At 48.8% G+C, this 20218-nt stretch overlaps 1 protein-coding gene across 1 annotated transcript in view; it reads left to right on the forward strand.

Moving 5' to 3' along the window:
- The window catches only part of LOC115124304 (synaptotagmin-7-like), a 264926-nt gene that overhangs the window by 221807 nt on the left and 22901 nt on the right, over positions 1 to 20218 (forward strand). The window contains exons 7-9 of the mRNA XM_065002754.1: positions 3542 to 3644; positions 15882 to 16001; positions 16122 to 16269. Coding sequence (XP_064858826.1) covers positions 3542 to 3644; positions 15882 to 16001; positions 16122 to 16269 — 371 coding nt within the window. The remainder of the gene's footprint in view (positions 1 to 3541; positions 3645 to 15881; positions 16002 to 16121; positions 16270 to 20218) is intronic.

Below are 20218 nucleotides of genomic sequence, written 5' to 3' on the forward strand. Positions count from 1 at the left end.
TTTGAGAGTGACACCCGAATGACACTTGCTTATTTATGATATATGCACGTTACCAATGCCAGACATGTGCTGTGACTACACCTTCCCAAGCCACACCTTTAGAGTGTTATACTTCCTGAGTCTGGACCAATCAGTTGTCAGTATTGTAAGTGGATAAAAGTACTCCGTTGGGACACAGTTTCTATCATTCCATAACTAATATCTCCCTCTTCAGTAACACTCTAAATGTGTGTATCCTTTAGATTTACAATTCTCCTCTCCTGTATTTTTATGTTTTGTGTTATATTATGTTTGTATGTGGTATATCTACATGTCTCTCTCTCCTACTCTCTCACACTCGCTCTAGCTTTCTCTCTCTCTCTCTCTCTCTCTCTCTCTCTCTCTCTCTCTCTCTCCTCCACTCTCTCTCTCTCCTCTCCTCCACTCCCTCTCTCCTCTCCTGTCCTTCTCTCTCCTCTCCTCCACTCTCTCTCTCTCTCTCTCTCCTCCACTCTCTCTCTCCACTCCACTCTCTCTCTCTCTCTCTCTCTCTCTCTCTCTCTCTCCTCCACTCTCTCTCTCTCCACTCCCTCTCTCCTCTCCTATCATTCTCTCTCCTCCACTCTCTCTCTCTCTCTCTCCCTCTCTCTCCTCTCCTCCACTCCCTCTCTCTCCTCTCCTCCTCTCTCCTCTCCTCCACTCTCTCTCCCTCCACTCTCTCTCTCTCACTCCCTCTCTCCTCCACTCCCTCTCTCTCCTCCTCCTCCTCTCTCCTCTCCTCCACTCTCTCTCTCCTCTCCGTCTCTCCTCTCCTCCACTCCCTCTCTCTCCTCTCCTCCACTCCTCTCTCTCCTCTCCTCCTCTCTCCTCTCCTCCACTCTCTCTCTCCTCTCCTTATCTCCTCTCCTCCACTCCCTCTCTCTCCTCTCCTCCTCTCTCCTCTCCTCCACTCCCTCTCTCTCCTCTCCTCCTCTCTCTCTCTCCACTCCCTCTCTCCTCTCCTTTCCTTCTCTCATTCTGCTCTCATTCTAAATATCTCTTGACCTTGATATTTCTTCTTCTTCTTCCGGTGACTAATCTTCTTCTTATGTATTTTTAGATGTTCTCTTCTTTCCCTTTTGTAGCATATTTATTTCCTGTTTCCTGTTCATTATACTGTCTTCTTCTTCTGCCTTTATTTGGTCTTTATTCTTTGATACAAAACCTTTCCTTCTTTTGGTCTTTATTTCAATCAAACTGACAACAAAAAAACAAAGCCTTTCTTGCGTTTCCAGGCTTTCCTTCGTTCTCTCTCTCTCTCTCTCTCATTTCTCATTTCTTTCTTGCAGCTCAGTTTTTCTCCCAACGTGCTGCTGTTTTGTTAATATGTCACTCTTGGTTTCCGTCCGGAACGTTCTGTAACCTTTAACCTCACGTTGTTCATGCTATTTAACGTTGCCTGTTCTCTCTAATACAGATTCATGTTTAACTCTGCTTCTATACTTCTTTGGTGGTTGGTTCGTTCTTTCTTTCTTCGTTCCCCCATATGTCTTCTCTGCAGCCTCTAACGTGTATGTGTGTCTGCTGCTCTCTATCACGTTTCCTCTCTCTCTCTCTCTCTCTCTCTCTCTCTCTCTCTCTCTCTCTCTCTCTCTCTCTCTCTCTCTCTCTCTCTCTCTCTCTCTCTCTCTCTCTCTCTCTCTGTCTCTGTCTCTGTCTCTGTCTCTTCTCTCTGTCTCTCTCTCTCTGTCTCTCTCTGTCTCTCTCTCTCTGTCTCTCTCTGTCTCCTCTCTCTGTCTCTCTCTCTCTCTCTGTCTCTGTCTCTCTCTCTCTCTCTCTCTCTCTCTCTCTCTCTCTCTCTTTCTTTCACTTCATTTTCCGTTGTCTAACAGTGTATCGTTGCCTTACCTCTCAATGTGCCTTGACCAGTCAGTCTAACATTGCATAAACTGGGCCCTCTCACTGGCTCCTCCTCTCTCTCTCTCTCTCTCTCTCTCTCTCTCTCTCTCTCTCTCTCTTCATTATGTCCTTCTTTCTCTCTCTCCCACTCTCCTATCTTGTCTTATAAGTTTATTCGAAATGTTTTTATGTTTCTTTTTCTGGCTTTGTTTGGAAATGTTGTGATGATATTGTGTTGTTGCACAACTGGCCCCCACACTAATCTACTTCAATAACTGTCTCGACGTACAGCAGAAGGCCAGCTTTAACTGTCTCAATGGTAGTTTATAGCGTGTCAACTTTACAGTGTGCTACAAGTGTCAACTTTACAGTGTGCTACAAGTGTCAACTTTACAGTGTGCTACAAGTGTAACCTTTACAGTGTGCTACAAGTGTAAACTTTACAGTGTGCTACAAGTGTCAACTTTACAGTGTGCTACAAGTGTAAACTTGACAGTGTGCTACAAGTGTAAACTTGACAGTGTGATGCAAGTGTCAACTTTACAGTGTGCTACAAGTGTCAACTTTACAGTGTGGTACAAGTGTAAACTTTACAGTGTGCTACAAGTGTCAACTTTACAGTGTGCTACAAGTGTCAACTTTACAGTTTGGATACACTGGCTCTTTTGGTTTTGCTGTTGAATTCCCACCAATACACAGACACACACACACGCAATGTCATCAGGTCTTCTGCAAGTCAATTTACATGTCTGTCTATAGTATACATGTCACTATAGATGTCTGTCTATGTCACTGTACGTGTCTGTCTATGTCATTATACATGTCTGTCTATGTCACTATACGTGTCTGTCTATGTCACTATACGTGTCTGTCTATGTCACTATACATGTCTGTCTATGTCACTGTACGTGTCTGTCTATGTCACTATACATGTCTGTCTATGTCACTATACGTGTCTGTCTATGTCACTGTACGTGTCTATGTCACTATACGTGTCTGTCTATGTCACTATACATGTCTGTCTATGTCACTATACATGTCTGTCTATGTCACTGTACGTGTCTGTCTATGTCACTATACATGTCTGTCTATGTCACTATACGTGTCTGTCTATGTCACTGTACGTGTCTATGTCACTATACGTGTCTGTCTATGTCACTATACATGTCTGTCTATGTCACTATACGTGTCTGTCTATGTCACTATACATGTCTGTCTATGTCACTATACGTGTCTGTCTATGTCACTATACATGTCTGTCTATGTCACTGTACGTGTCTGTCTATGTCACTATACGTGTCTGTCTGGTGTGTATTGAGGTCTAGGGGGGCTTTTCTGTCAACATGTTGTTTGTTCAGGTCCTGGTACATCTAGAAAATAGTGTCTGATAGGGGCTTGTGTTCCACTCATATAACATTATGTTTCACCATTAAACTCATTTGCATGGATATCCTTGTAGGGGGTAACTAACTTATATACTAAGGGATATATGTTGGTTGTGTACTCCAGACTCAGAAACAATCTTAAAATCAGACAGGGCTCTAACATCAAATATATTGAGTTAGCACACCCTGGGCCTGCGTGTTTTGGAAGTCACCTCGTCCCGTTCCGACCCTTCTCTCTCTCTCTCTCTCTGTGGAGTCTGGAGTCAGCCCCATGGTCACCCTGTCCTCTCTCTCTACAGGGGCGTGTCCAACAAGCCAGGCAACAGTCCCAAGGGCCACCCCCCCGACGGACACTCCTCAGTCACCGATCTGGCCAACTCTCTCACCGGAGACATGGTCATGGTACGACACATCATTCCTCCCTCCCTTATCCATCTCTCTCTCCCTCCTATTCATTCACCTCCTCCTCCTCCTATTGCTCCTCCTCCTTATCCTCCTCCTCCTCCTCCTTTTCCTCCTCCTATTCTTCCTCCTCCTTCTATTCCTCCTCCTCCTATTCCTACTCCTCCTATTCCTATTCCTCCTCTTCCTCCTCTTCCTATTATTCCTACTCCTTCTATTCCTCCTCCTCCTATTCCTCCTCCTATTCCTATTCCTATTCCTCCTCCTCCTATTCCTCCTCATCCTCCTCCTCATCCTCCTCCCCCTCCTATTCTTCCTCCTCTTATTCCTCCTTCTCCTCCCCCTCCTATTCCGCCTCCTCCTCCTCTCCCTCCTATTCGTCCTCCCCCTATTCCTCTTCCTCCTCCTATTCCTCCTCCTATTCCTCCTATTCCACCTCCTATTCCTCTTCCTCCTATTTCTCCTCCTCTTCCTATTCCTCCTCCTATTCCTCCTTATTCTCCTATTCCTCCTCTCCTCCTCCAATTCCTCCTCCTCCTATTCCTCCTCCGTATCCTATTCCTCCTCCTATTCCTTCTCCTCCTTCTAATCCTCCTCATATTCCTCCTCCTCCTACCCTACACCCACTATCAACCACAAATCCGTATTCATCCCCTAGAGCCAACCCTCTACCCCCTGGGAACTTGGGTAGATTTGAGAGGACTGGATAGGTGTACACAATATGGTCCATGAGATTAGAGAGAGAGAGAGACAGAGAGAGAGAGAGACACAGAGAGAGACACAGAGAGAGACACAGAGAGTGACAGAGAGAGAGAGAGAGAGAGAGAGAGAGAGAGAGAGAGAGAGAGACCCAGCTATACAGACAGCCCCCCCAACACACCATCTCCTGAAACATCTCCCCCAGCTATACAGACAGCCCCCCCAACACACCATCTCCTGAAACATCTCCCCCAGCTATACAGACAGCCCCCCCAACACACCATCTCCTGAAACATCTCCCCCAGCTATACAGACAGCCCCCCCAACACACCATCTCCTGAAACATCTCCACACATTTTATCATTCTATAGAACTCAAACTCACCCTGAGGCGCGCAGAGACCATCCCATTAAACTATAGTAAAGGGTCTGTTACCCCCCACCCTAAGGCACGCAGAGACCATCCCATTAAACTATAGTAAAGGGTATATTACCCCCCTGCCCTAAGGCGTCCAGAGACCATCCCATTAAACTATAGTAAAGGGTCTGTTACCCCCCACCCTAAGGCACGCAGAGACCATCCCATTAAACTATAGTAAAGGGTCTGTTACCCCCCACCCTAAGGCACGCAGAGACCATCCCATTAAACTATAGTAAAGGGTCTGTTACCCCCCCATCTTTGACCCTGTTCCTCCTTGTTAGCCAAATAGATAACTTTGCCTGAAATTTTAACTAAACACATTTGGCCTTTTCCTTATTCGAACACCTGTACCCCATTATAAACATCTCAAAAGATGGCTGGGTTGTGGAAGATAGGCTCCTCCCACACCCACAGCCCAGGCTCCACACCCCTTTCTCATGTGGGCCTTTGCAGCTGTCAGACCCTCAGCACTGCAGAGTACAAATCAGAGAGACCTGCTGTACTCAGCCCCTCCAGCCTCATGAGGAACAGCTGCCGGTCCCAACCCTAATCCGCCAGCTCTCCTCAGCAGCACGCATGCTGGTTGCATTTTATGCAGTTTATGCCACAGGGAAGATGCCACCAGGTTGTTGATTATCTTCAACCTCCCACTATATGACACGTGGGACAGGGTTGTTGATTATCTTCAACCTCCCACTATATGCCACGTGGGACAGGAACCACCCCCACCTGGCCTGTGACAGCCCCCTCCCAGTTCTTCCTGACCCACCTCTCCGAGCCCAGGTACACCCCCAACATTTTAAGCCAACATTTTAAGCCAACATTTTAAGCCAACACTTCACAACCCAACTGCAAAACCCCTGGAAGCAGAGGAGGGGCTCTATCCCCCCATGCCCCACAAAACAGAGCTTTTCTCTTGCTCCAGTTTACCTGACGAAGCTCCCTCGTACACCTTCAGACTGGTCTCTAGTGCCTGCATATCCTGCCCATCCCTGACCATCACAGAAACGTAATCTGCATACTCTGACACTGCTATGCCTGTCACCACATCCATTACTCTCCAGCACACTCCCTGCAGTCTCCTGCGTAGCAGTCCTAAAAAAAAAGGCTCAATGGCTAACGTGTATAACTGCCCTGATAGAGGGCATCCCTGTCTAATGCCCCGTCTCACCCAGACTGGCCTACTGAGCCCCCCTCCCACCTTGACGTTTACGCCCCAGCATACAGCAGCTTTACACAGGTCAAAAACCTTTTCCCAAACCCCAAACCCAAACATCACATTAAACAGATACTCATGGCCCACTCTATCAAAAGCCTTCTCTTGATCTAAAGTCCAAAGTTCACATTAGAACCTCTTGACAAGTCCAACATGTCCCTGATTAAGAACAATTTGTCCGTGATTGAGCGTCCCGGTACACAATATGTTTGGTCCTTATGTACTATCGAGTCCAGATGGGACTTCAGTCTGTTAGAGAGGACCTTGGCAAATATTTTGTAGTCCGCACAGAGTAATGCCACAGGCCTCCAATTCTTAAGTTCACACAAGTCCACGAGGCACGACCGGGGGACATCTGGGTTAAGGCCTCTGCTAGTTCATGGGACAAGAGGTCCATTTCATCCCTATGTGCCAGAGAGAGAGCTTAGGGAGTTCTGCGAACAAGACATGAGCACACAGTTATACCCTATACAACTCAGTATAAAACTCCACAGTTCTGCCCTATACAACTCAGTATAAAACTCCACAGTTCTGCCCTATACAACTCAGTATAAAACTCCACAGTTCTGCCCTATACAACTCAGTATAAAACTCCACAGTTCACTCCCGCATCTCACCCACCACAGAGGTCACCCGCCCATCAGACAGCCGTAGACAATGCAAACCCTTGGCTTCACCACTCTGTCTTTCCAAACCAAAGAAGAAGGAGCTGGGAGCATCCATCTCCTTGAGCATGGAGAACCTAGCTCTTACAAGTGTTCCCTTTGCTTTAACCTGGAAAAAAACTGCCCAGGTCCCTATGTAATTCAGCTAAATTAGCCTGGAGGGCCTACATTTCCTTACCCCACCATCTCTACCTCCAGCTCACTAATACTACGCTCTAGTTCCCCCAATACTCTCCTAGCCTCTGAGGATGAGAGCTGTATACTGTTGACAGAAAATACTAATTTGGACTTTCTTCACATCCCACCATTGACTCAGAGACTCATACTCCTCTATTCGATGCCCCCACCTTTCCCAAAAGGTCTGGAAACCTGAGCAAAAGTGGCATCTTGTAAGAGCTTTATAGTAAACCTCCAGTAGGATGCCTGCCGGGGCCCTGGTGAAATAGAGCCATGGTTATGTGGCGATCTGAAAACCCCACCGGGAGAATGGCAGCGCCCAACAGCCTATTGCTCCGATTCCTAGACATGTAAAACCGATCAAGTCGGGATACACTCACCCTAGCCCCAAAAACCTTCACCCATGTTTACTGTCTTGTGTTGGGCTGCACTCCCCCTAGCCCCAAAGACCTTCACCCATGTAAACTGTCTTGTGTTTGGATGTTTAGTTCTCCAAACATCCACTAGGTCGAACTGTCCCTTAACACTCCCACTGAATGAGGCTCTTCCCCATTTCTGTCTTTTGTAAAATCCATCGTACAGTTCCAGTCCTCTCTGACCACTAGTGTCTCCTCAGGCGCTACACGACATTTATAAAGATAAAACCCATGTTGTTCATTTCTGCTTTTACAAAAAGGACTGCCACTCCTGCACTAAAATGTGTTCCACGGCTCAGCACACTTGCCCCTTTCCACCAGAGCCCCCAATCGACTTCATTCAACACATCACTATGCGTCTCCTGCAGAAACAACACCTGTCATTTTTTGTTGTTTTACATATTCACCAAACAGACTCCTCTTTCTCGCATCTCTGGTGCCATTTATATTAAGCGAGCCTACCCAAAATGTCTCCATAAGAAGTGGGAGAAAAGCCAGCAAGGAAACAGACCAATAACAAAGCTCAAAAAGAAAGAAACTATTAATCTAAACAGCATCTAAACCGTTTCCTGGGTGAGAGGACACCATTTTTTATAGCATGTTGTACTGATCTTACAAACTTTCTCGGATCAGAAAAAAAAGCCTCAAGATGAAAATTTTCCCCTTGGTCTCATTCAGGAACCTTGTCTGTTCCCTCGCCGTGGACTTTGACCACTCTGCTTGACTGGCTGTCCGCTCCGGACCCATTGAGGAGGAGTCTGTAAAAAAAAAAGGCCTCCTCATCATCCTCTTCCTCAGACTCACTTTCCCCCTAATCTCCATCTCCATCCTGACCACCTGCACTTCCTCTCTGGTCAGCCCCCCCCCCATCACCTGGCAAAGGTTCCTTGGTGTCTTTGACCACCCCAGCCTCTCCCCTCCCACCTCCTTTCTTCTCCCTTTGACCACCCCAGCCTCTCCCCTCCCACCTCCTTTCTTCTCCCCCTTTTTCCTGTTCCGCTTGACACCCATCCACCAGCATAACCTGACTAGACCCAGCCTCATCTACACCACTAGCATAACCTGACTAGGCCCAGCCTCATCTACACCACTAGCATAACCTGACTAGACCCAGCCTCATCTACACCACTAGCATAACCTGACTAGACCCAGCCTCATCTACACCACTAGCATAACCTGACTAGGCCCAGCCTCATCTACACCACTAGCATAACCTGACTAGACCCAGCCTCATCTACACCACTAGCATAACCTGACTAGACCCAGCCTCATCTACACCACCATCTATAGCATGACTACACCCAGCCTCATCTACACCACTAGCATAAGCTGACTAGACCCAGCCTCATCTACACCACTAGCATAACCTGACTAGACCCAGCCTCATCTACACCACTAGCATAACCTGACTAGACCCAGCCTCATCTACACCACCATCCATAACCTGACTAGACCCAGCCTCATCTACACCACTAGCATAACCTGACTACACCCAGCCTCATCTACACCACTAGCATAACCTGACTAGACCCAGCCTCATCTACACCACTAGCATAACCTGACTAGACCCAGCCTCATCTACACCACTAGCATAACCTGACTAGACCCAGCCTCATCTACACCAGCATCCATAACCTGACTAGACCCAGCCTCATCTACACCACCATCACTGGCCTGACTAGACCCAGCCTCATCTACACCACTAGCATAACCTGACTAGACCCAGCCTCATCTACACCACCATCTATAACCTGACTAGACCCAGCCTCATCGACACCACCATCTATAACCTGACTAGACCCAGCCTCATCTACACCACCATCTATAACCTGACTAGGCCCAGCCTCATCTACACCACTAGCATAACCTGACTAGACCCAGCCTCATCTATACCACTAGCATAACCTGACTAGACCCAGCCTCATCTACACCACTAGCATAACCTGACTAGACCCAGCCTCATCTACACCACTAGCATAACCTGACTAGACCCAGCCTTATCTACACCACTCGCATAACCTGACTAGACCCAGCCTCATCTACACCACTAGCATAACCTGACTAGACCCAGCCTCATCTACACCACTAGCATAACCTGACTAGACCCAGCCTCATCTACACCACTAGCATAACCTGACTAGACCCAGCCTCATCTACACCACCATCTATAACCTGACTAGACCTAGCCTTATCTACACCACCATCTATAACCTGACTAGACCTAGCCTCATATACACCACCATCTATAACCTGACTAGAACCAGCCTCATCTACACCACCATCTATAACCTGACTAGACCTAACTACACCACCATCTATAACCTGACTAGACCCAGCCTCATCTACACCACCATCTATAACCTACTAGACCCAGACTCATCTACACCACCATCTATAACCTGACTAGACCCAGCCTCATCTACACCACCATCCATAACCTGACTAGACCCAGCCTCATCCACTAGCATAACCTGACTAACCTTATCTACACCACTCAGGTGACCTGAGACCCAGCCTCATCTACACCACTAGCATAACCTGACTAGACCCAGCCTCATCTACACCACTAGCATAACCTGACTAGACCCAGCCTCATCTACACCACTAGCATAACCTGACTAGACCCAGCCTCATCTACACCACCATCTATAACCTGACTAGACCTAGCCTTATCTACACCACCATCTATAACCTGACTAGACCTAGCCTCATATACACCACCATCTATAACCTGACTAGAACCAGCCTCATCTACACCACCATCTATAACCTGACTAGACCCAACTTCATCGACACCACCATCTATAACCTGACTAGACCCAGCCTCATCTACACCACCATCTATAACCTGACTAGACCCAGACTCATCTACACCACCATCTATAACCTGACTAGACCCAGCCTCATCTACACCACCATCTATAACCTGACTAGACCCAGCCTCATCTACACCACCATCTATAACCTGACTAGACCCATCCTCATCTACGCCACCATCTATAACCTGACTAGACCCAGCCTCATCGACACCACCATCTATAACCTGACTAGACCCAGCCTCATCTACACCACCATCTATAACCTGACTAGGCCCAGCCTCATCTACACCACCATCTATAACCTGACTAGACCCAGCCTCTTTTACACCACCATCTATAACCTGACTAGACCCATCCTCATCTACACCACCATCTATAACCTGACTAGACCCAGCCTCATCTACACCACTAGCATAACCTGACTAGACACAGCCTCATCTACACCATCATCTATAACCTGACTAGGCCCAGACTCACCTACCCCACCATCACTGGCCTGACTAGACCCAGCCTCATCTACACCACTAGCATAACCAGACTAGACCCAGCCTCATCTACACCACTAGCATAACCTGACTAGACCCAGCCTCATCTACACCACTAGCATAACCTGACTAGACCCAGCCTCATCTACACCACCATCTATAGCATGACTACACCCAGCCTCATCTACACCACTAGCATAACCTGACTAGACCCAGCCTCATCTACACCACTAGCATAACCTGACTAGACCCAGCCTCATCTACACCACTAGCATAACCTGACTAGACCCAGCCTCATCTACACCACTAGCATAACCTGACTAGACCCAGCCTCATCTACACCACTAGCATAACCTGACTAGACCCAGCCTCATCTACACCACCATCCATAACCTGACTAGACCCAGACTCATCTACACCACTAGCATAACCTGAATAGACCCAGCCTCATCTACACCACCATCTATAACCTGACTAGACCCAGCCTCATCTACACCACCATCTATAACCTGACTAGACCCAGCCTCATCTACACCACCATCTATAACCTGACTAGACCCAGCCTTATCTACACCACCATCTATAACCTGACTAGACCCAGCCTCATCTACACCACTAGCATAACCTGACTAGACCCAGCCTCATCTACACCACTAGCATAACCTGACTAGACCCAGCCTCATCTACACCACCATCTATAACCTGACTAGACCCAGCCTTATCTACACCACCATCTATAACCTGACTAGACCTAGCCTCATATACACCACCATCTATAACCTGACTAGACCCAGCCTCATCTACACCACCATCTATAACCTGACTAGACCCAACCTCATCTACACCACCATCTATAACCTGACTAGACCCAGCCTCATCGACACCACCATCTATAACCTGACTAGACCCAGCCTCATCTACACCACCATCTATAACCTGACTAGACCCAGACTCATCTACACCACCATCTATAACCTGACTAGACCCAGCCTCATCTACACCACCATCTATAACCTGACTAGACCCAGCCTCATCTACACCACCATCTATAACCTGACTAGACCCATCCTCATCTACGCCACCATCTATAACCTGACTAGACCCAGCCTCATCGACACCACCATCTATAACCTGACTAGACCCAGCCTCATCTACACCACCATCTATAACCTGACTAGGCCCAGCCTCATCTACACCACCATCTATAACCTGACTAGACCCAGCCTCTTTTACACCACCATCTATAACCTGACTAGACCCATCCTCATCTACACCACCATCTATAACCTGACTAGACCCAGCCTCATCTACACCACTAGCATAACCTGACTAGACCCAGCCTCATCTACACCATCATCTATAACCTGACTAGGCCCAGACTCACCTACACCACCATCACTGGCCTGACTAGACCCAGCCTCATCTACACCACTAGCATAACCAGACTAGACCCAGCCTCATCTACACCACTAGCATAACCTGACTAGACCCAGCCTCATCTACACCACTAGCATAACCTGACTAGACCCAGCCTCATCTACACCACCATCTATAGCATGACTACACCCAGCCTCATCTACACCACTAGCATAACCTGACTAGACCCAGCCTCATCTACACCACTAGCATAACCTGACTAGACCCAGCCTCATCTACACCACTAGCATAACCTGACTAGACCCAGCCTCATCTACACCACTAGCATAACCTGACTAGACCCAGCCTCATCTACACCACTAGCATAACCTGACTAGACCCAGCCTCATCTACACCACCATCCATAACCTGACTAGACCCAGACTCATCTACACCACTAGCATAACCTGAATAGACCCAGCCTCATCTACACCACCATCTATAACCTGACTAGACCCAGCCTCATCTACACCACCATCTATAACCTGACTAGACCCAGCCTCATCTACACCACCATCTATAACCTGACTAGACCCAGCCTTATCTACACCACCATCTATAACCTGACTAGACCTAGCCTCATATACACCACCATCTATAACCTGACTAGACCCAGCCTCATCTACACCACCATCTATAACCTGACTAGACCCAACCTCATCTACACCACCATCTATAACCTGACTAGACCCAGCCTCATCGACACCACCATCTATAACCTGACTAGACCCAGACTCATCTACACCACCATCTATAACCTGACTAGACCCAGCCTCATCTACACCACCATCTATAACCTGACTAGACCCAGCCTCATCTACACCACCATCTATAACCTGACTAGACCCATCCTCATCTACGCCACCATCTATAACCTGACTAGACCCAGCCTCATCGACACCACCATCTATAACCTGACTAGACCCAGCCTCATCTACACCACCATCTATAACCTGACTAGGCCCAGCCTCATCTACACCACCATCTATAACCTGACTAGACCCAGCCTCTTTTACACCACCATCTATAACCTGACTAGACCCATCCTCATCTACACCACCATCTATAACCTGACTAGGCCCAGCCTCATCTACACCACTAGCATAACCTGACTAGACCCAGCCTCATCTACACCATCATCTATAACCTGACTAGGCCCAGACTCACCTACACCACCATCACTGGCCTGACTAGACCCAGCCTCATCTACACCACTAGCATAACCAGACTAGACCCAGCCTCATCTACACCACCATCTATAAACTGACTAGACCCATCCTCATCTACACCACCATCCATAACCTGACTAGACCCAGCCTCATCTACACCACTAGCATAACCTGACTACACCCAGCCTCATCTACACCACCATCCATAACCTGACTAGGCCCAGCCTCATCTACACCACCATCCATAACCTGACTAGACCCAGCCTCATCTACACCACCATCACTGGCATGACTAGACCCAGCCTCATCTACACCACCATCCATAACCTGACTAGACCCAGCCTCATATACAACACCATCTATAGCATGACTAGACCCAGCCTCATCTACACCACCATCTATAGCATGACTAGACCCAGCCTCATCTACACCACCATCCATAACCTGACTAGACCCAGCCTCATCTACACCACCATCCATAACCTGACTAGACCCAGCCTCATATACAACACCATCTATAGCATGACTAGACCCAGCCTCATATACAACACCATCTATAGCATGACTAGACCCAGCCTCATCTACACCACCATCTATAACCTGACTAGACCCAGCCTCATCTACACCACCATCTATAACATGACTAGACCCAGCCTCATCTACACCACCATCACTGGCATGACTAGGCCCAGGCTCATCTACACCACCATCACTGGCCTGACTAGGCCCAGACTCATCTACACCACCATCACTGGCCTGACTAGGCCCAGACTCATCTACACCACCATTTATAGCCTGACTAGGCCCAGCCTCATCTACACCACCTTCCCTGGCATGACTAGACCAAGCCTCATCTACACCACCATCTCTAGCCTGACTAGGCCCAGCCTCAACTACACCACCATCTCTAGTCTGACTAGGCCCAGCCTCATCTACACCACCTTCCCTGGCATGACTAGGGCCCAGCTTCTGCTTTCTGCATCTCATGACCCCCTGCACTTAGACATTGATTTCCCCCACTGGTGCTTGTACCCTCACCTTGTCTACGGGCTTTATGTGAGCACGCAAAGCTCTTATGCCCCAAATCCCCACACTCAAAACACAGTAGACTATCTGTGCTGGAAAACCCTGCATAGACCCCCTCCCTATGCCTCACTTTAAAGTGCACATTTAGCTGTTGCTCATTGTTATTCAGAAACATGAACACTTGCCTCCGGAATGAAACAACGTGCTTTACGGCATCTGCCTGAGGACCTGCCGACCCGAGAACCGCTAGCAGACTTACCAAAACGACTCCGCTCTTTCCTGATTTGATCATCCGTTATAAACGGATGCAAATTTGCGACTACCACCCTGGTCGAATGGGTAGAAAGAGGTGAAATTGGCACCAACACACCCCTTGTAAATATTCCACTAGCTATGAGCCTAGCCACCAAATGTGCTCTTTTCAGGAACACAACCACAGCTTTGTTCATTCTGGAAGCAGAATGTATACATTCAGCTCCTACCTGTTCACCGACCGCGAGCAGAACCTCCTCTATCTTAACTCCATTCTCAGGAACACACCACACATTCCAAACCCCAGGAAACTAACTCTGTCATCTTCCACCCTAACTTTGAAAATGTGGATACCGCTAAAACAAATAGTGCATTAACCCTCCAGCATAGAAAAAAAAGAGCCCTCCACATCAAATACTCAAACTCCCCAAAACTCCCAGCATGCACTGCAAGACAGAGAGAGAGAGGGGGGGGGGGAGACAGACAGAGAGAGAGACACAGAGAGAGAATGGCTCGTCTGTCTGAAGCCAGCTATCGGAGTGCCTCCTCAGCCTCCTGCCTCTTAAGGACATTAGTGGGTAAATGAAAGTGCTTCGTGTCAGAGTATCTCTCTCAGCGGGCCCCCAGCCAGCCACCATGATAAAACATCTCTCTCAGCGGGCCCCAGCCAGCCACCATGATAAAACATCTCTCTCAGCGGGCCCCAGCCAGCCACCATGATAAAACACTCTCTCAGTGGCCCCCAGGCAGCCAACATGATAAAACATCTCTCTCAGTGGCCCCCAGCCAGCCACCATGATAAAACATCTCTCTCAGTGGCCCCCAGCCAGCACCATGATAAAACATCTCTCTCAGTGGCCCCCAGCCAGCTACCATGATAAAACATCTCTCTCAGTGGCCCCCAGCCAGCCACCATGATAAAACATCTCTCTCAGCGGGCCCCCAGCCAGCCACCATGATAAAACATCTCTCTCAGTCGCCCCCAGGCAGCCACCATGATAAAACACTCTCTCAGCGGGCCCCCAGCCTGCCACCATGATAAAACATCTCTCCCAGTGGCCCCCAGCCAGCCACCATGATAAAACATCTCTCTCAGTGGCCCCCAGCCAGCCTCCATGATAAAACATCTCTCTCAGCGGGCCCCCAGCCGGCCACCATGATAAAACACTCTCTCAGTGGCCCCCAGCCAGCCACCATGATAAAACATCTCTCTCAGTGGCCCCCAGCCAGCCACCATGATAAAACATCTATCTCAGCGGACCCCAGCCAGCTGCCACACACCATCCCACCATGATAAAACGAGACGCCCCAAAACCCTGGCTGGCACCCCACCACCTCCACTCTCACTGTCTGTAGTCGACAAAGAGCTGTGTGCGTGAAAGGATTGTGTGTGTGTTGTGTGTGTGCATCTGCGTGTGTATAGATTTTCATCCTGAGCTTCTGTTTGTATTCGTCTGCCCCCCCCCAAACACCCCAGCTGTCCCCGGGCTCTGAGGATGACGACGGTGAAGGTCCTATCTGTGAGAAGCTGGGGCGGATCCAGTTCTCGGTTGGCTACAGCTTCCAGGACTCCACCCTGACCGTCAAGATTATCAAGGTATCAGTGACACGGTTACAAAGCCAGAATTGTGGGGTTTTAATTCCCAGTGCGAAATTGTACGTATGCGTTACTTGAAGTAACGACTGCTAATTGACATATGTTGTTGTTATTATGAAGGGCCAGGAGCTCCCTGCCAAGGACTTCTCTGGGACCTCTGACCCCTTCGTCAAGCTCTACCTGCTGCCGGACAAGAAGCACAAGCTGGAGACCAAGGTGAAGAGGAAGAACCTCAACCCTCACTGGAACGAGACCTTCCTGTTCGAGGGTACGTTCTAATGCTCTAATCACACCTGTGTTACGGTACAGTTCTCTTCTCATACCTGTATTACGGTATAATGCCCCTCTCATACCTGTATTACGGTATAATGCCCCTCTCATACCTGTATTACGGTATAATGCCCCTCTCATACCTGTATTACGGTATAATGCCCCTATCATACCTGTATTACGGTATAAGGCTCTAATCATACCTGTATTACGGTATAAGGCTCTAATCATACCTGTATTACGGTATAAGGCTCTAATCAGGGGACAGGCGACTCATCTCAGGGTGGGGACAGACGGCCCATCTCAGGGTGGGGACAGACAGCCCATCTCGGGGTGGGGACAGACAGCCCATCTCAGGGTGGGGATAGACAGCCCATCTCAGGGTGGGGACAGACATCCCTTCTCAGGGTGGGGACAGACGGCCCATCTCAGGGTGGGGACAGACAGCCAGCCCATCTCAGGGTGGGGACGACAGCCCATCTCAGGGTGGGGACCAGCATCTCAGGGTGGGGAGGCCTATCTCGGGGTGGGGACAGACAGCCCATCTCCAGACAGCCCATCTCAGGGTGGGGACGGACAGCCCATCTCAGGGAGGGGACAGACATCCCTTCTCAGGGTGGGGACAGACGGCCCATCTCAGGGTGGGGACAGACAGCCCATCTCGGGGTGGGGACAGACAGCCCATCTCGGGGTGGAGGACAGTACACAATGCGATCCAGTCACAGGCAGCAGAGTACTGGAACGAAAGGCGGCCGAATGAGGTGTTGGCTTTAGGGATGATCAGTGAGATACACCTGCTGGAGCGCGTGCTACGGATGGGTGTTGCCATTGTGACCAGTGAACTGAGATAAGGCGGAGCTTTACCTAGCATGGCCTTGTAGATGACCTGGAGCCAGTGGGTCTGGCGACGAATATGTAGCGAGGGCCAGCCGACTAGAGCATACAAGTCGCAGTGGTAGGTAGTATAAGGTGCTTTAGTGACAAAACAGATGGCACTGTGATAAACTGCATCCAGTTTGCTGAGTAGAGTGTTGGAAGCAATTTTGTAGATGACATCGCCGAAGTCGAGGATCGGTAGGATAGTCAGTTTTACTAGGGTAAGCTTGGCAGCGTGAGTGAAGGAGGCTTTGTTGCGGAATAGAAAGCAGACTCTTGATTTGATTTTCGGTTGGAGATGTTTGATATGAGTCTGGAAGGAGAGTTTGCAGTCTAGCCAGACACCTAGGTACTTATAGGTGTCCACACATTCAAGGTCGGAGCCATCCAGGGTGGTGATGCTAGTCGGGCATGCGGGTGCAGGCAGCGATCGGTTGAAAAGCATGCATTTGGTTTTACTAGCGTTTAAGAGCAGTTGGAGGCCTCGGAAGGAGTGTTGTATGGCATTGAAGCTCGTTTGGAGGTTAGATAGCACAGTGTCCAATGACGGGCCGAAAGTATATAGAATGGTGTCGTCTGCGTAGAGGTGGATCAGGGAATCGCCCGCAGCAAGAGCAACATCATTGATATATACAGAGAAAAGAGTCGGCCCGAGAATTGAACCCTGTGGCACCCCCATAGAGACTGCCAGAGGACCGGACAGCATGCCCTCCGATTTGACACACTGAACTCTGTCTGCAAAGTAATTGGTGAACCAGGCAAGGCAGTCATCCGAAAAACCGAGGCTACTGAGTCTGCCGATAAGAATATGGTGATTGACAGAGTCGAAAGCCTTGGCAAGGTCGATGAAGACGGCTGCACAGTACTGTCTTTTGTCGATGGTTATGATATCGTTTAGTACCTTGAGTGTGGCTGAGGTGCACCCGTGACCGGCTCGGAAACCAGATTGCATAGCGGAGAAGGTACGGTGGGATTCGAGATGGTCAGTGACCTGTTTGTTGACTTGGCTTTCGAAGACCTTAGATAGGCAGGGCAGAATGGATATAGGTCTGTAACAGTTTGGGTCCAGGGTGTCTCCCCCTTTGAAGAGGGGGATGACTGCGGCAGCTTTCCAATCCTTGGGGATCTCAGACGATATGAAAGAGAGGTTGAACAGGCTGGTAATAGGGGTTGCGACAATGGCGGCGGATAGTTTCAGAAATAGAGGGTCCAGATTGTCAAGCCCAGCTGATTTATACGGGTCCAGGTTTTGCAGATCTTTCAGAACATCTGCTATCTGGATTTGGGTAAAGGAGAACCTGGAGAGGCTTGGGCGAGGAGCTGCGGGGCTGTTGGCCGAGGTAGGAGTAGCCAGGCGGAAGGCATGGCCAGCCATTGAGAAATGCTTGTTGAAGTTTTCGATAATCATGGATTTATCGGTGGTGACCGTGTTCCCTAGCCTCAGTGCAGTGGGCAGCTGGGAGGAGGTGCTCTTGTTCTCCATGGACTTCACAGTGTCCCAGAACTTTTTGGAGTTGGAGCTACAGGATGCAAACTTCTGCCTGAAGAAGCTGGCCTTAGCTTTCCTGACTGACTGCGTGTATTGGTTCCTGACTTCCCTGAACAGTTGCTTATCGCGGGGACTATTCGATGCTATTGCAGTCCGCCACAGGATGTTTTTGTGCTGGTCGAGGGCAGTCAGGTTTGGAGTGAACCAAGGGCTGTATCTGTTCTTAGTTCTGCATTTTTTGAACGGAGCATGCTTATCTAAAATGGTGAGGAAGTTACTCTTAAAGAATGACCAGGCATCCTCAACTAACGGGATGAGGTCAATGTCCTTCCAGGATACCTGGGCCAGGTCGATTAGAAAGGCCTGCTCACAGAAGTGTTTTAGGGAGCGTTTGACAGTGATGAGGGGTGGTCGTTTGACTGCGGCACCGTAGCGGATACAGGCAATGAGGCAGTGATCGCTGAGATCCTGGTTGAAGACAGCGGAGGTGTATTTGGAGGGCCAGTTGGTCAGGATGACGTCTATGAGGGTGCCCTTGCTTACAGAGTTAGGGTTGTACCTGGTGGGTTCCTTGATGATTTGTGTGAGATTGAGGTTATCTAGCTTAGATTGTAGGACTGCCGGGGTGTTAAGCATATCCCAGTTTAGGTCACCTAACAGAACAAACTCTGAAGCTAGATGGGGGGCAATCAATTCACAAATGGTGTCCAGGGCACAGCTGGGAGCTGAGGGGGGTCGGTAGCAGGCGGAAACAGTGAGAGACTTATTTCTGGAGAGAGTCATTTTCAGAATTAGTAGTTCGAACTGTTTGGGTATGGACCTGGAAAGTATGACATTACTTTGCAGGCTATCTCTGCAGTAGACTGCAACTCCTCCCCCTTTGGCAGTTCTATCTTGATGGAAGATGTTATAGTTGGATATGGAAATCTCTGAATTTTTGGTGGCCTTCCTGAGCCAGGATTCAGACACGGCAAGGACATCAGGGTTAGCAGAGTGTGCTAAAGCAGTGAGTAAAACAAACTTAGGGAGGAGGCTTCTGATGTTGACATGCATGAAACCAAGGCTTTTTCGATCACAGAAGTCAACAAATGAGGGTGCATGGGGACATGCAGGGCCTGGGTTCATCCGGTGCCTCTTAGAATAACTTAGAATAAGGCTGTAACTAACAGAATGTGGAAAAAGTCAAAGGGTATGAATACTTTCTACTTTCAACAATAGACTTTCTGAAGGCACTGTATACATGAGTATACTCAGGGTGTGATAGTGGTAGCGTATATTCCCGTCTGGAATATCATTGAATTCCAACCGCATTACCTCCCGGGATTATTTTCTTTGGTTATATTCACTCCCTCAAATGCAGACACTGTGACGGCTCTCAAAGAACTACACGGTGTTCAAATAGAAAACTTTAATAAAAAAGATCGGAGGAAAGTGCTCCCAAAAGAAAACAGCAAGCAATGCAGATTTAGAAGCACGGTGGCTTGGAAAAACTCCCTAGAAAGGTAGGAACCGATGTAGAAACCTAGAGAGGAACCTAGCTCTGAGGGGTGGCCAATCCTCTTCTGGCTGGGTGGAGATTATA

This window comes from Oncorhynchus nerka, linkage group LG17 (assembly GCF_034236695.1).
Source record: "Oncorhynchus nerka isolate Pitt River linkage group LG17, Oner_Uvic_2.0, whole genome shotgun sequence".
In the NCBI taxonomy this organism is placed as follows: domain Eukaryota; kingdom Metazoa; phylum Chordata; class Actinopteri; order Salmoniformes; family Salmonidae; genus Oncorhynchus; species Oncorhynchus nerka.